General features: G+C 47.4%; 1 protein-coding gene across 1 annotated transcript in view; it reads right to left on the bottom strand.

The window, feature by feature from the left end:
- The window catches only part of hydin (HYDIN axonemal central pair apparatus protein), a 1,604,351-nt gene that overhangs the window by 1,542,701 nt on the left and 48,391 nt on the right, over positions 1-13,259 (bottom strand). Inside the window, exon 4 of the mRNA XM_072518656.1 lies at positions 2,105-2,230. Coding sequence (XP_072374757.1) covers positions 2,105-2,230 — 126 coding nt within the window. The remainder of the gene's footprint in view (positions 1-2,104; positions 2,231-13,259) is intronic.

Raw genomic sequence — 13,259 nt, 5'->3', positions numbered from 1 at the left:
CACCCGTCGCCATCTTGCTTTTCCTCCCTCGCACTTTTTGCTGTGATCTTCACTTTTTTCACCGCTCCACTCCTGGTCCAATCCATAGAATGTCTGGGGGACCTTGCTGTCACACTGGAAGCCGTCGAACAATTGCCGTTAGGGCCCCACTGGAGAGCCCAAAAGTCCGTTCCCGGCGGGAGCTGCCGAACGTGCAACCTACCTAGGCATAGCCGCAACCGGAAGTTGCACTGTATGTTCTATGTACTATGTGCACATTTGAGAGATGTGGACATCGGTGACATGAATAGCATTTGTTGCCATTGCTAATTTCCCTTGAATTGAGTGGCTTGCTAAGTTATTCCAAAGGGGCTGTCACATGTAGACATGTAGACCAGACCAGGTAAGGAACATAGAACATACAGTGCAGAAGGAGGCCATTCGGCCCATCGAGTCTGCACCGACCCACTTAAACCCTCACTTCCACCCTATCCCCGTAACCCAATAACCCCTCCTAACCTTTTTGGTCACTAAGGGCAATTTAGCATGGCCAATCCACCTAACCTGCACGTCTTTGGACTGTGGGAGGAAACTGGAGCACCCGGAGGAAACCCACGCAGACACGGGGAGAATGTGCAGACTCCGCACAGACAGTGACCCAGCAGGGAATCGAACCTGGGACCCTGGCATTGTGAAGCCACAGTGCTGATCACTTGTGCTACCTTGCTGCCCACACGGATGGAAGATTTCCTTCCTTAAAAGACATTAGTGAACAAAAGGGTTTTTAACAACAATCGATGATCGTTGTGATAGTCACAGTTACTGAAACCAGCTTTATATTCCACATTTATTAATTCAATTTTAAAAATCATCAGCTACCGTGGTGGGATTTGAACCTATGTGCCCACAGCATTTACCTCAGCTAATTGATCACGAGTCCAATGACATTTGGGGCAGCACGGTAGCTTTGTGGATAGCACAATTGCTTCACAGCTCCAGGGTCCCAGGTTCGATTCTGGCTTGGGTCACTGTCTGTGCGGAGTCTGCACATCCTCCCCGTGTGTGCGTGGGTTTCCTCCGGGTGCTCCGGTTTCCTCCCACAGTCCAAAGATGTGCGGGTTAGGTGGATTGGCCATGATAAATTGCCCTTAGTGTCCAAAATTGCCCTTAGTGTTGGGTGGGGTTACTGGGTTGTGGGGATGGGGTGGCGGTGTTGACCTTGGGTAAGGTGCTCTTTCCAAGAGCCGGTGCAGACTCGATGGGCTGAATGGCCTCCTTCTGCACTGTAAATTCTATGATCTATGCTCGATGATGGGGAGGCAGTGGCATAGTGGTATTGTGACTGGACTCGTTATCCTGAGGTCCAGGGTAATGCTCTCGGGACCCGGGTTCGAATCCCACCAGAGCAGATGGTGAAATTGAAATTCAATAAAAAGCTGGAATTCAAAGTCTCATGATGACCATGAAACCATTGTCGATCGTCGTTAAAAACCCATCTGATTCACTAATGTCCTTCAGGGCAGGAAATCTGTTGTCCTTACACAGTCCGGACTGCATGTGAATCTAGATCCACAGCAATCTTAAATTCCCTCAGAAATGTGCAACAAATGCTAGGCCAGCCAGCAACGCCCACATCCCATGAATGAATAAAACATTTTTTTTTAAATAGCCAGTATGCCACAATCTCCCCTCTATAAATGAACAAGCAACTCTTAGTAGAGCACATTCACACTCTGAATTTCTAAGTTTCCCGTACTGTAATTCTATTTGACCATCAGGTATGATCAGTTAAAATTAAATTGGCAGCTTTAAGAGAGTTTCACACATCTCTCAAATTGTGCTTTATTTCCATCCCTTCCTCTCCCAAAAACACATATAACGTAACCTCTGGTCCTAGGCATCACAATACCAAGTTATATTGTGCCAATATATCTAATCTGGATTCATTTAACCTTGATAAGTGCAAAGGTAATTTGTGTAAATAAATTCGTCATACGCTGTAGCATGCATAAGTGCTTGGAATAAAAATTAAGGATTTTTTGTTCACTACGAATACTGTAAATTCGAGTACTTAATTTAGTTTTTAATCACTCAGAAAATGTGATGGGAATGTGATGGACTGTACCTTCTGTAGCGTGGTTTCCGTCATATCTAGAAGCTCAATAATGGGAGGAAGATACATCTCTTGAGTATTTGCTAACTTCTGTTTTGTGTCAAGGGACATCTCCTTCATGAATGCTGAGGGAGTCAGCTGAAAGAAAAGGATCAGAAATTGTATAATTAAAGAACAAAAACAACAGTAATGATTCAGAAGTATTAAAGCTGTATTAAAGAAGTATTGAGCGACACGGTAGCACAGTGGGTAGCACTGTTGCTTCACAGATCCAGGGTCCGAAGTTCGATTCCCGGCTTGGGTTACTGTCTGTGTGGAGTCTGCACGTTCTCCGTGCCTGCATGGGTTTCCTCCAGGTGCTCCGGTTTCCTTCCACAAGTCCCGAAAGACGCGCTGTTCGATCATTTGGACATTCTGAATTCTCCCTCTGTGTACCCGAGCAGACGCCAGAATGTGGTCACTCGGGGCTTTTCACCGTAACTTCATTGCAGTGTTAATGTAAGCCTACTTGTGACAATAAGGATTATTATTAAGCTGTTGTTACCCTGGAAGATCCAGCCAGTTTGTGACAAATAAAGATCGATCGGTGCTTGAGATTTGCCAAGTTCTACAAATGAATTTTAGGGCTGAGCCAGGAAATAGATAACAGCTGATTGTTCAACGGCATCTAGTCAGATTTTAAAGCCTAGTGTTTCCCCTCCAGATCCAAACAAAAACAGTACAGGGTTGCAGAATTCTGACAGCGCAACATAGCAAGGTCATAACCTTGCATTATTTTGAAGCTGGCATCAGGTGCAAAAGTCTTTTTCTCATCACTATAACCTGACACCTGATGCAGGTAAAGTTCACAGAAACATGCTGCTTTTGAAGGGATGGAACCTATTAATGTCGTCAACGCTCAATGTTGTAAAGAATAAGAACAAAAATGTTAGGAACAGGAACAAAATCAGGCCACAAGGCCTTGTACTGCAACAAATCAAATCTTCTTGCCCCTCAACTACTTTTCTAAGTAGAAACGTACTAACTGTTTCTCCACGTCAATGGCTCTTCTAAGTAACTTATTTCCAATTTGCAAATAAACAGCCCTGCCTGTTGCTCGTCCCTGAAAAATGAATTTTCGAAAACTACAGATGGAATCCTGCACTTGAAAAACAACTGAGTACAAGTGAGGCATTTTCTAAAAAATATTGATCTGCAAGATGGAGAAAATAAGAATCAAGAAACTACAACCAGTCACAACGTTAACCAAGATGGACATCTCAAAAACACTGACAATTAGTGGGAAGCTTCCAGAAGCCCTGCTGTCCTTTCCATAAACTAACAAATTCTTCATCCACGCTGGTTAATTCCATCTTTGAACTTGTGCATGTAAGGGATATGTTGGGCAGAGAAATGGTAGATGGAGTTCAATCCAGGCAAATGCGAGGTGAAGCATTTTCGAAGATCTAATTCAAGAGCGGACTATACGGTCAATGGAAGAGGAAGAGTCCTGGGGAAAATTGATGGACAAAGAGATCTGGAAGTTCAGGTCCATTGTACCCTGAAGATGGCAACGCAGGTCGATAGAGTGGTCAAGAAGGCATACAGCATGCTTGCCTTCATCGGACGGGGTATTGAGTACAAGAGTCGGCAGGTCATGTTACAGTTGTATAGGACTTTGGGTAGGCCACATTTGGAATACTACGTGCAGTTCTGGTCGCCACATTATCAGCAGGATGTGGATGCTTTAGAGAGGGTGCAGAGTAGGTTCACCAGGATGTTGCCTGGTATGGAGGAAGGTTAGTAGATTAGGATTGTTTTCATTGGAAAGACGGAGTTTGAGGGGGGACTTGATTGAGGTCTCCAAAATTATGAGAGGTATGGACAGGGTGGATAGCAACAAGCTTTTTCCTAGAATGGGGGTGTCAATTCCAAGGAATTTCAAGGTGAGAGGGGGGAAGGTTTAAGGGAAATGTGCGTGGAAAACCTTTTACGCAGAGGGTGGTGGGTACCTGGAACGCTTTGCCAGCGAAGGTGGTAGAGGTGGGCACGATAGCATCATTCAAGATGCATCTGGATAGATATATAAACGGGTGGGGAACAGAGGGAAGTAGATCCTTGGAAAATAGGTGACAGGTTTAGATAAAGGATCTGGATCGGCGCAGGCTGGGAGGGCCGAAGGGCCTGTTCCTGTGCTGTAATTTTCTTTGTTTATATGAAGACATAATCCAAAGGCAATAAAGTACCACCACAGGCTCGGGAAGCAATGCATAAATCTCACTGCTGCTATTTTGGAGTGATAATGTTTTGGTGCAGGTGCCATATCTGGATTGCATGAAACTGAAATACATTTTAAAGGTGTCAGGTTGGCCTGAAGACCCACAGGGCTTTGTAAAATGTCAAGTTAGTTTACAATTCAAATAAGCAATTACTTATTCAACACTCTGCCAATCATGCAGCTTGCTACACAGCAATGCCTAGCATATTAACTGCTGGGATTCACATTAAACCCCAGAATAGGTTCTCGTCTGGACTTTCTTCCTAAACCAGCCTTTTGCTAAATTTCACTGGAACAAAAGCAGAAAGAATTCACCACCCAAAGTAAGGCAGATAAAGACTTTGTGAAAGATGGTCCAATCCAGCTGACCCAGGATCAACTAAGAAGACCATGGGGTTTATGTTCCTTAAGGGTCAGGAAACAGACACTGGTGTATTTCTGTGATCCCGCCCTTGTGGGGAGATGCAATCTCAGCCCTGAATTTCCTGGGGGTAATTGGTTGGAGTGTGGGTTGGGCAGCCGAATAGCAGCCGCGAAGGTAGGAACACAGGAAGGAGTGCTATTTCAGTGAAACAATTGCTGCATTACTTGTGCAACAGGAGAGGCTGAGGAATGGAAGCCAGGATATGGCTTCACCTCGCTTTACTGATGCAGACTTGGAGGTTCCCCTGGAAGCAGTGAGAGTGTGGAGGGAGTCTGCACGTTCTCCCCGTGTCTGCGTGGGTTTCCTCCAGGTGCTCCGGTTTCCTCCCACAGTCCAAAGAGGTTAGGTGAATTGGCCATGATAAATTGCCCTGAGTGACCCAAAAAAGTTAGGAGGGGTTATTGGGTTATGGGGATGGGGCTTAAGTGGGTCGGTGCAGGCTCGATGGGCTGAATGGCCTCCTTCTGCACTGGATGTTCTATGTTCTATGCAGAGTGGCAGGGAAAGGCTGTTGTTCACCAAGTAGGCCTGGATAGACGGGATTGAGACTTTGAGCAGAGTGTGGGCAGGAGGAACTAGGAACAGTGCAGCAAAATGTTCAATGACCTTATTCAATCTGGCAGTGCGACTGTAATGCCAGATCCTAAGGATAGACCTCTGGGTATTCAACTTCCAGCAAGCACACCAGTTGAAGAGCCTGAGGGTGCCTGTTGCTCCTGAACAGGTGAGGAGTGAGGTGCTTTTCTGAATGGAAGGCTGTGACTAGCCGTGTTCGATAGGGATCAGTTCTGGGACGTTTGTTGTTCGGGGTGATTAATGATTTGGAAGAAAATGTATCTGGTCATATTGGTAGGTTTGCAGATGACACAAAAATTGGTGGAGTTGCGGATAGTAAAGAAGATTGTCAGAGGATACAGCAGGATATAAACTGGTTGGAGTCTTGGGTGGGAGTTTAATCTGGACAAGTGTGGGGTAATGCACTTTAGAAGGTCCAATAATTTCTTTGTTCTTTCTTTGAGTTTGTGCCCAGGACATTTATTGACCTTTCGCAAGGCTCAGAGTCATAGCATCATAGAGGACCTGCTAGCACTGATATATGCAGCCTCCGAGGAATATTACTACATTCACTTGAGGAGTGGTGAAATGACATCCCTATTCAGGTCTGACAATAACAGGATTTCTTTCTGAATTTTGGAAGGATGTGCTTTGCCAATACTGAAGGAATCCGACGATTCATTCATTCAGATTGTGAAGAATCAGTCAGACAGAGCTTCTTCGGTGAAACAAAGAACAAGGTACGTTTATTGAAATTACTCCCCAAATTAAAAAAGACTGGGCCCTGAAATGTATGCTCCCCACCCTGCGCAGCAGGTTTTGAAGTAGGGGGTGGGAAGTGTGAAATTACATGAACAGGATTCCGCCCACCCTGGCCCAGACACTATTTTATGGTGGGGGTGGGCAGGACCTTGAATACAATGCCCACCCTTTCCCCAACTTAAGCCCCCAGCCATCTTAAAAATTCAGGTAAATCGCAACCACACATTCATAAGAACATAAGAACATAAAAATTAGGACCAGGATTAGGCCATCTGGCCTCTCGAGCCTGCTCCACCATTCATGAGATCATGGCTGATCTTTTGTGGACTCAGCTCCATTTTCCCGCCCGAACACCATAACCCTTAATCCCTTTATTCGTCAAAAAACGATCTATCTTTATCTTAAAAACATTTAATGGAGGAGCCTCAACTGCTTCAATGGGCAAGGAATTCCATAGATTCACAAACCTTTGGGTGAAGAAGTTCCTCCTAAACTCAGTCCTAAATCGACTTCCCCTTATTCTGAGGCTATGCCCCCTAGTTCTGCTTTCACCTGCCAGTGGAAACAACCTGCCCGCATCTATCCTATCTATTCCCTTCATAATTTTATCTGTTTCTATAAGATCCCCCCTCATCCTTCTAAATTCCAACGAGTACAGTCCCAGTCTACTCAACCTCTCCTCGTAATCCAACCCCTTCAACTCTGGGATTAACCTAGTCTGCACACCCTCCAGCGCCAGCACGTCCTTTCTCAGGTAAGGAGACCAAAACTGAACACAATACTCCAGGTGTGGCCTCACTAACACCTTATAAAATTGCAGCATAACCTCCCTAGTCTTAAACTCCATCCCTCTAGCAATGAAGGACAAAATTCCATTTGCCTTCTTGATCAACTGTTGTACCTGTAAACCAACTTTTTGTGACTCATGCACTAGCACACCAAGATCTTTCTGCACAGCAGCATGTTTTAATATTTTATCATTTAAATAATAATCCCTTTTGTTATTATTCCTACTGTAGCCACTTAAATTGGCCAACTCCCGATTTAAAATGGCGAACGGCAAAGGGTGATGGGAAAGTCAGCCAACAAGACAAAAACCAGCAGCTGCAGGTTTGCTGTGTATTTACCTCTGCAAAAACCAGACAACATCGATACCAGCGGCCATCAGCATAACAGCCATCTGCATACTGATGAGCAATCCCCGGGAACAATAAGTAAAATTTTGACACACAAAGCAAAGCCAGACTCCTCGGCGCCAGCAGGAGCCAAAACAAAGGAGGTGAACGAGCACCTCAAGACTGCCCATCGATCAGGGAACCGCTCCAGTATTGGAGAAAATCGAACCAAGCGATTGGGACAAAGTCCAATCACTTGGGACCAGGTACAGGGTCCACCTCGAAAGGCGGGAAGCCCCTGGGGACTATAAGAATTGAGCCCCAAGTTCAAATCGCTCTCTTCTTCACCTCTCCTTCACCTCTTTGCTCTCTTCACGCTCTTCTTCCTGCCCGGGACACCCAGCAACAACGAACCAACATTGACCGTGACCGGTGCAGTGACTCCAGTGATCATCGAACTCGTAAGTCTTAATTCAACGCTCGCTACGAGATAGGCGCTCCTAGCTACCAATCCATACCAACTTCGAATCCCGCAGACTCAGAACCCAAACGAAAGGCCATTTGTTCCCCTGACCTGGTGGGCCAGTTCAAAGTTAAGTATAGGCCTGTTAGTTGTAGAAGTAGACGTAGAATTTGTGCATGAGTAGTGATTACTGTGAAGAATAAATGTGCTTTGATTTAAATCTTACTAATCGGTGTATTGGATCATCGATCATTACTCGGACTTGAACCTCGTGGCGGTATCATAAAGATACCTGGCGACTCGAGAGCAAAGGTAATAAAACAGAGCAATTGAACCAAGGAGAAAATTAGCAACACTACCAGAATGGATAACCTCACATTTGTCAACATTGTATTCCAACTGCCAGACCCGAGCCCATTCACTTAACCTATCCAAATCCCTCTGTAGACTTCCGGTATTCTCTGCACTTTTGGCTTTACCACTCATCTTGGTGTCGTCTGCAAACTTGGACACATTGCCCTTGGTCCCCAACTCCAATTCTCTAGGCCCACACACACCAGTACAGATGACAAAATAAGACGATGTATGTCAAGACATTTTTTTTACAGTTCTTGAAGAAGATAAAACAAAGGAGTGTATACAGTTAGCTGTTCACAGAATTTACAGTGCAGAAGGAGGCCATTCGGCCCATCGAGTCTGCACCGGCTCTTGGAAAGAGCACCCTACCCAAGGTCACACCTCCACCCTATCCCCATAACCCAGTAACCCCACCCAACACTAAGGGCAATTTTGGACACTAAGGGCAATTTATCATGGCCAATCCACCTAATCTGCACATCTTTGGACTGTGGGAGGAAACCGGAGCACCCGGAGGAAACCCACGCACACACGGGGAGGATGTGCAGACTCCGCACAGACAGTGACCCAAGCCGGAATCAAACCTGGGACCCTGGAGCTGTGAAGCAATTGTGCTATCCACAATGCTACTGTGCTATCGTGCTGTTCCTTGACTCGTCTCGATGCAGTGATCCCACATTGCTGCCATTTTGTTCAGTTGCCTTCCTTGGTGTAGTTGTATGGGGCAGATTTCTTTATTTTGTTCCAAAAGATCCAGAGCGCGATTCTCCGGCCCTCCGCGCCGGAATGGCGCCCGGCTCGGAGAATAGCTGTTCTTGTCGGAAATCGGGCGAGGCAGCGCTTCCGCGGACCAGCTAATCGCGCGTGCAGTCAGTCAATGCGGCGCTGGTCGGGGGCTTTTGAAAGCGGCCCCCACGGCGATTCTCCGCGCTTAACGGGCCAAGTGCCCGCCAAGTTCCAGCGGCGTAGTTCACATGTGGTCCCACCCGGCAGGACCTCGGCGTGCTGGCTGCAGGGGCCATCCTGTTGGGTGGGTGGGTTGGGAGGGGGAGGGGGATCCGACCTGGGGGGGGGGGGAGCCTGCACGGTGGCCAGGCCCGTGGCGCCAGTGCAGCACTCAGCTCTCCGCCGCCGTGCTAGCTTCCTGGACGGCGGTGAATTGCTGGGCCAGGAGGCCCGTTGACACCAGCGTACACCACTCCGGTGTTTACACCGGCGTCAACACTTGGCCAGGATTTCAGAGAATCCCGGCCCTAATTTTGCAGTAGATTTCCCTTCTCAGAATAATTATTTTGCAAATTGGGTCCCAATAATTTAGAGAGAGAGAGACGTTTTTTAACCTGCATAGCATTCTAGAGCTCGATTTAACAGCCCGGTCATGCTCTCGCTCGAGCAAGACCATTAGATTCATAGAATCACTACAGTGCAGAAGGAGGCCATTCAGCCCATCGAACCTGCACTGACCCACTCAAAGAACACCCGACCTAGGCCCACGACCCACCCTATCTCCGTAACCCAGGAACTCCACCTACCCTTTTGGCCACTAAGGGCAATTTAGCATGGCCAATCCACCTAACCTGCACACCTTTGGACTGTGGGAGGAAACTTGAGCACCCGGTGGAAACCACCCAGACACGGGGAGAAAGTGCAAACTCCATGCAGACAGTGACCAAAGGTGGGAATCGAACCCGGGTCCTGGTGTTGGGAGGCAGCAGTGTTAACCATTGTGCCGCCGTGCCGCCCTGGGAGAGGCCAAAATTGGGAACCGCTCTGGACGCCAATCAGTTTACGATCTAACCAGCCCGGTCTCATTGGCAAGATGAGAATCCTAGAGGAAATAGGAACACCGTGCCCGGGGGGACTGGAGGGAGGGGGGGGCAGGGGCAGAGGTCGGCCTGCATTGCGGAGTAACTTGCCAGAGGTTTCACATGTCTTGGGTGCAACGTGTTTTATTGCTGTACTATTGTGACCTCAACTGCCCCTAGCTTCCGATGGTGCCACCCCCTTCTGCTCCTTCCCCTTCCCAACCCCTTCTCCACCCCCCTTCATCCCCTCTCCCTTCCTCACCCAGGGCCCTGTCAGTGATCCTGTATCTGCTTGACCCTCCATGCTCTTCTATTACATTGAGGTGTGTACCCAGTATGCACATTAGCGGTGGAGTCAACCTGCTGCTTACCACATCCTGGGGTCTTTGATGCCCTTAGCTGGAGAAATTCCAACAGGTTGGTAAGCCAGCTTTGGGAGGTGCTGCTGATCACCAGCTGAGCTGGGTTCTTTGGTGGGGATCAGGGAGGCAAAGGCAAGGGCGTGGCCCCCCTCCCGATGAAGATTTCTGGCTGGTCTGATACCCCGAAGACTGCCACCTTTGGGCTTGGCTCCACCCTTGGGCAAACTTCACCTCCATATCACTAGACTAAGCCTAATGCAGCTGAAAGTAGTGCCCAGAGCACGCCTAACCAGAACCCAAATGAGCAGGTTCTTCTCGGAGGTGGAGGACAAATGTGAACGGTGCCAAGGATGCCCGACCAACCACACCTATATGTCCTGGGCATGCCCCAGACTTGTCTGGTTCTGGACAACCTTCTTTGAGGCAATGCCCAAGGGTGGAGCTGCCTAGAGCGCTGAGGACCCAGGTTCGATCCCGACACTGGGTCACTGTCTGTGTGGAGTTTGAACATTCTCCCCGTGTCTGCGTGAGTTTCTCTCCCACAACCCAAAGATGTGCAGTGTAAGAGGATTGGCCACGCTAAATTGCCCCTTAATTGGAAAAAATTGGGTACTCTGAAATTTAAAAGAAGAAAAAAACCCTCAATATTCTGTCGTTCATCATTTACTTCGGCCAGTCTACAACACATGGCATGGTACCAAGAGTGATGATTTACTAAGGATCTTGAAGATCCTGTACAAAACCAAGAAGGAAAAATCCAAACCACTGAAGATAACTTTGAAGGAAAAGGAAGAACTTTGAAGGAAAAGGAAGAAAACGCATCTTTGCTACTAACCTTGCTAGCTACTGGCATCTGGTGATCAACACGCGGTAAAACTTCGAAGACTAGGATGGAAGGCATCAAGGCACTTCAAAAGCTTCAGACTACTGGTTACGTCAATGAGAATTGGTGGTTGTTTAAGCAACAGTTTAAACTCTAAGTTGCAGCCCTTGGTCTTCAGGCACAGCCCGATGAGAGCCGTATTGCGTTGCTGCTCACTGTAGCAGGTCCTCAAGCAATTGAGATCATCAACACTTTGTCTTTGAAAATGAGGCTGACAGCAACAGCTTCGACAAAGTTTAAAAACAATTCAATTGGCATTGTTCCCCTCAAAAAAATGAAACCTTTAAGCGCCATATATTCCATACGCACACCCAGAACCCAGGAGAGGCATTTGATAGCTTCCTCACTGACCTGCGATTGAAGATGCATTCGAGCAACTTCAGCACACTCAGAGCATCAATGATACAAGATCAGATAGTTTTCGGAATCTCCAATGATAAAGTGTGCAAGTGGCTTCTGCAGGAAACAGACCTGCAACTCGAAAGTGCGATTTAATATGTCATGCTAGTGAGCTGGCAATAAAGCAGCTCAACACGTTGAATCTCAGACATTTTGGTGCGAAGACAGAAGAGACAGCAGAATTATTTGGGGGTCGATCAAGGAAGAGCATGATAAACGGCTTCTCAGGGTCCTAAAAAGTATCAAGAAAAACGGCCAGAAATTGAATAGGACGAAATGTCAAGTCAGGGTGCCTTCCTGGGAGACACGCTGTCCGCACAAGGTGTTTAGCCCGATCAAGACAAGATAAGGACAATTCTACAGATTCCACACCCCATGGATAAAAAAGGTATTTTAAGAATGCTCGGCATGATCAATTTTGTGGGCAAATTCATTCCCAACTTGGCAGCCAAAACGGCACATCTGAGGGAGACCATAAAGAAAGATGCAGCATTCCAGTGGTCCAGCAAGCATGAACAGAAATGGCAGGCACTGCAGGTTTTGCTTACCAAGGTACCAATTCTCACGTTTTTTGACCCAGCAGAAAATACAAAATTCTCATCTCGTCACAGGATGGTTTGGAGGCGGTCCTGCTCCAGCAGGTCGTGCTAGGGTAGCACAGCTGATTAGCACTGTGGCTTCACAGCGCCAGGGTCCCAGGTTCGATTCCCTGCTGGGTCACTGTCTGTGCGGAGTCTGCGCGTTCTCCCAGTGTCTGCGTGGGTTTCCTCCGGGCGCTCCGGTTTCCTCCCACAGTTCAAAGACGCGCAGGTTAGGTGGATTGGCCTTGATAAATTGTCCTTAGTGACCAAAAAAAGGTTAGGAGGGGTTATTGGGTAACGGGGATAGAGTGGAAGTGAGGGTTTAAGTGGGTCGGTGCAGACTCGATGGGCAAAATGGCCTCCTTCTGCACTGTATGTTCTATGTTCTATGTTTTATGTTGGAGACAGACAGATTTTGCAGTAGCTCTACAACAGTTAATTAGTGTTAGTAGTTTATTACAATAATTTATAATAATCTTTATTGTCACAAGGAGGCTTACATTAACACTGCAATGACAATACTGTAAAAATCCCCTAGTCGCCACACTCCGGCGCCTGTTCGGGTACACAGAGGGAGAATTCAGAATGTCCAATTCACCTAACAGCACGTCTTTCAGACCTGTGGGAGGAAACTGGAGCCACCCGGAGGAATCCCACGCAGAAACCAGCCATATCTCTTCATGGAGGCCTAACGCCCTCGCTTTTGCCTCCCTGAACGCCCGCCGTAGAATCCCGCTTGGCTGGCGGTCAGCAGCACCACCTAAAGCTGCAGACTGGCTGTCCGACCCTGTCGGAATCTCTCCAAATGGAGAAAATCAAATTTGCCATCCGTGGGTCAGAAGATGGCTTCCTCAAAAGATGGGAGCCATTCACCCAACTGTTCTGGGACCTGTTTGTGGCCAACACATAAATAAATAAGTAGCCAAGAGCCAGGGATAAGTAGTCAAGGCAAGATAGAAGACAGGGACGTGAGGGAGGACCCCCATGGGTGGAGAATAAGAAGGGTAGCTAAACCCAACAGTAAAGAAAGGGGGGTAGCAGAGAAGGAGGTTAGGGGGTGGGCTAACCAATGCGCCACTGTGCTGCCCTAACTTGCAATTCAAGTGTTGAATTCACCAAATGATCAAGAGATAGTCTTTTGATGGCTGAGAGAGAATAGCAGTACACCTGCTTGGTCTGGTTTCAGCTCCAACACTGAAAACGA

Source organism: Scyliorhinus torazame, chromosome 10 (assembly GCF_047496885.1).
Source record: "Scyliorhinus torazame isolate Kashiwa2021f chromosome 10, sScyTor2.1, whole genome shotgun sequence".
NCBI classification, from domain to species: Eukaryota; Metazoa; Chordata; class Chondrichthyes; order Carcharhiniformes; family Scyliorhinidae; genus Scyliorhinus; species Scyliorhinus torazame.
Note: the sequence above shows the minus strand (reverse complement) of the source record. Positions and strands in the feature narration are given on the sequence as shown.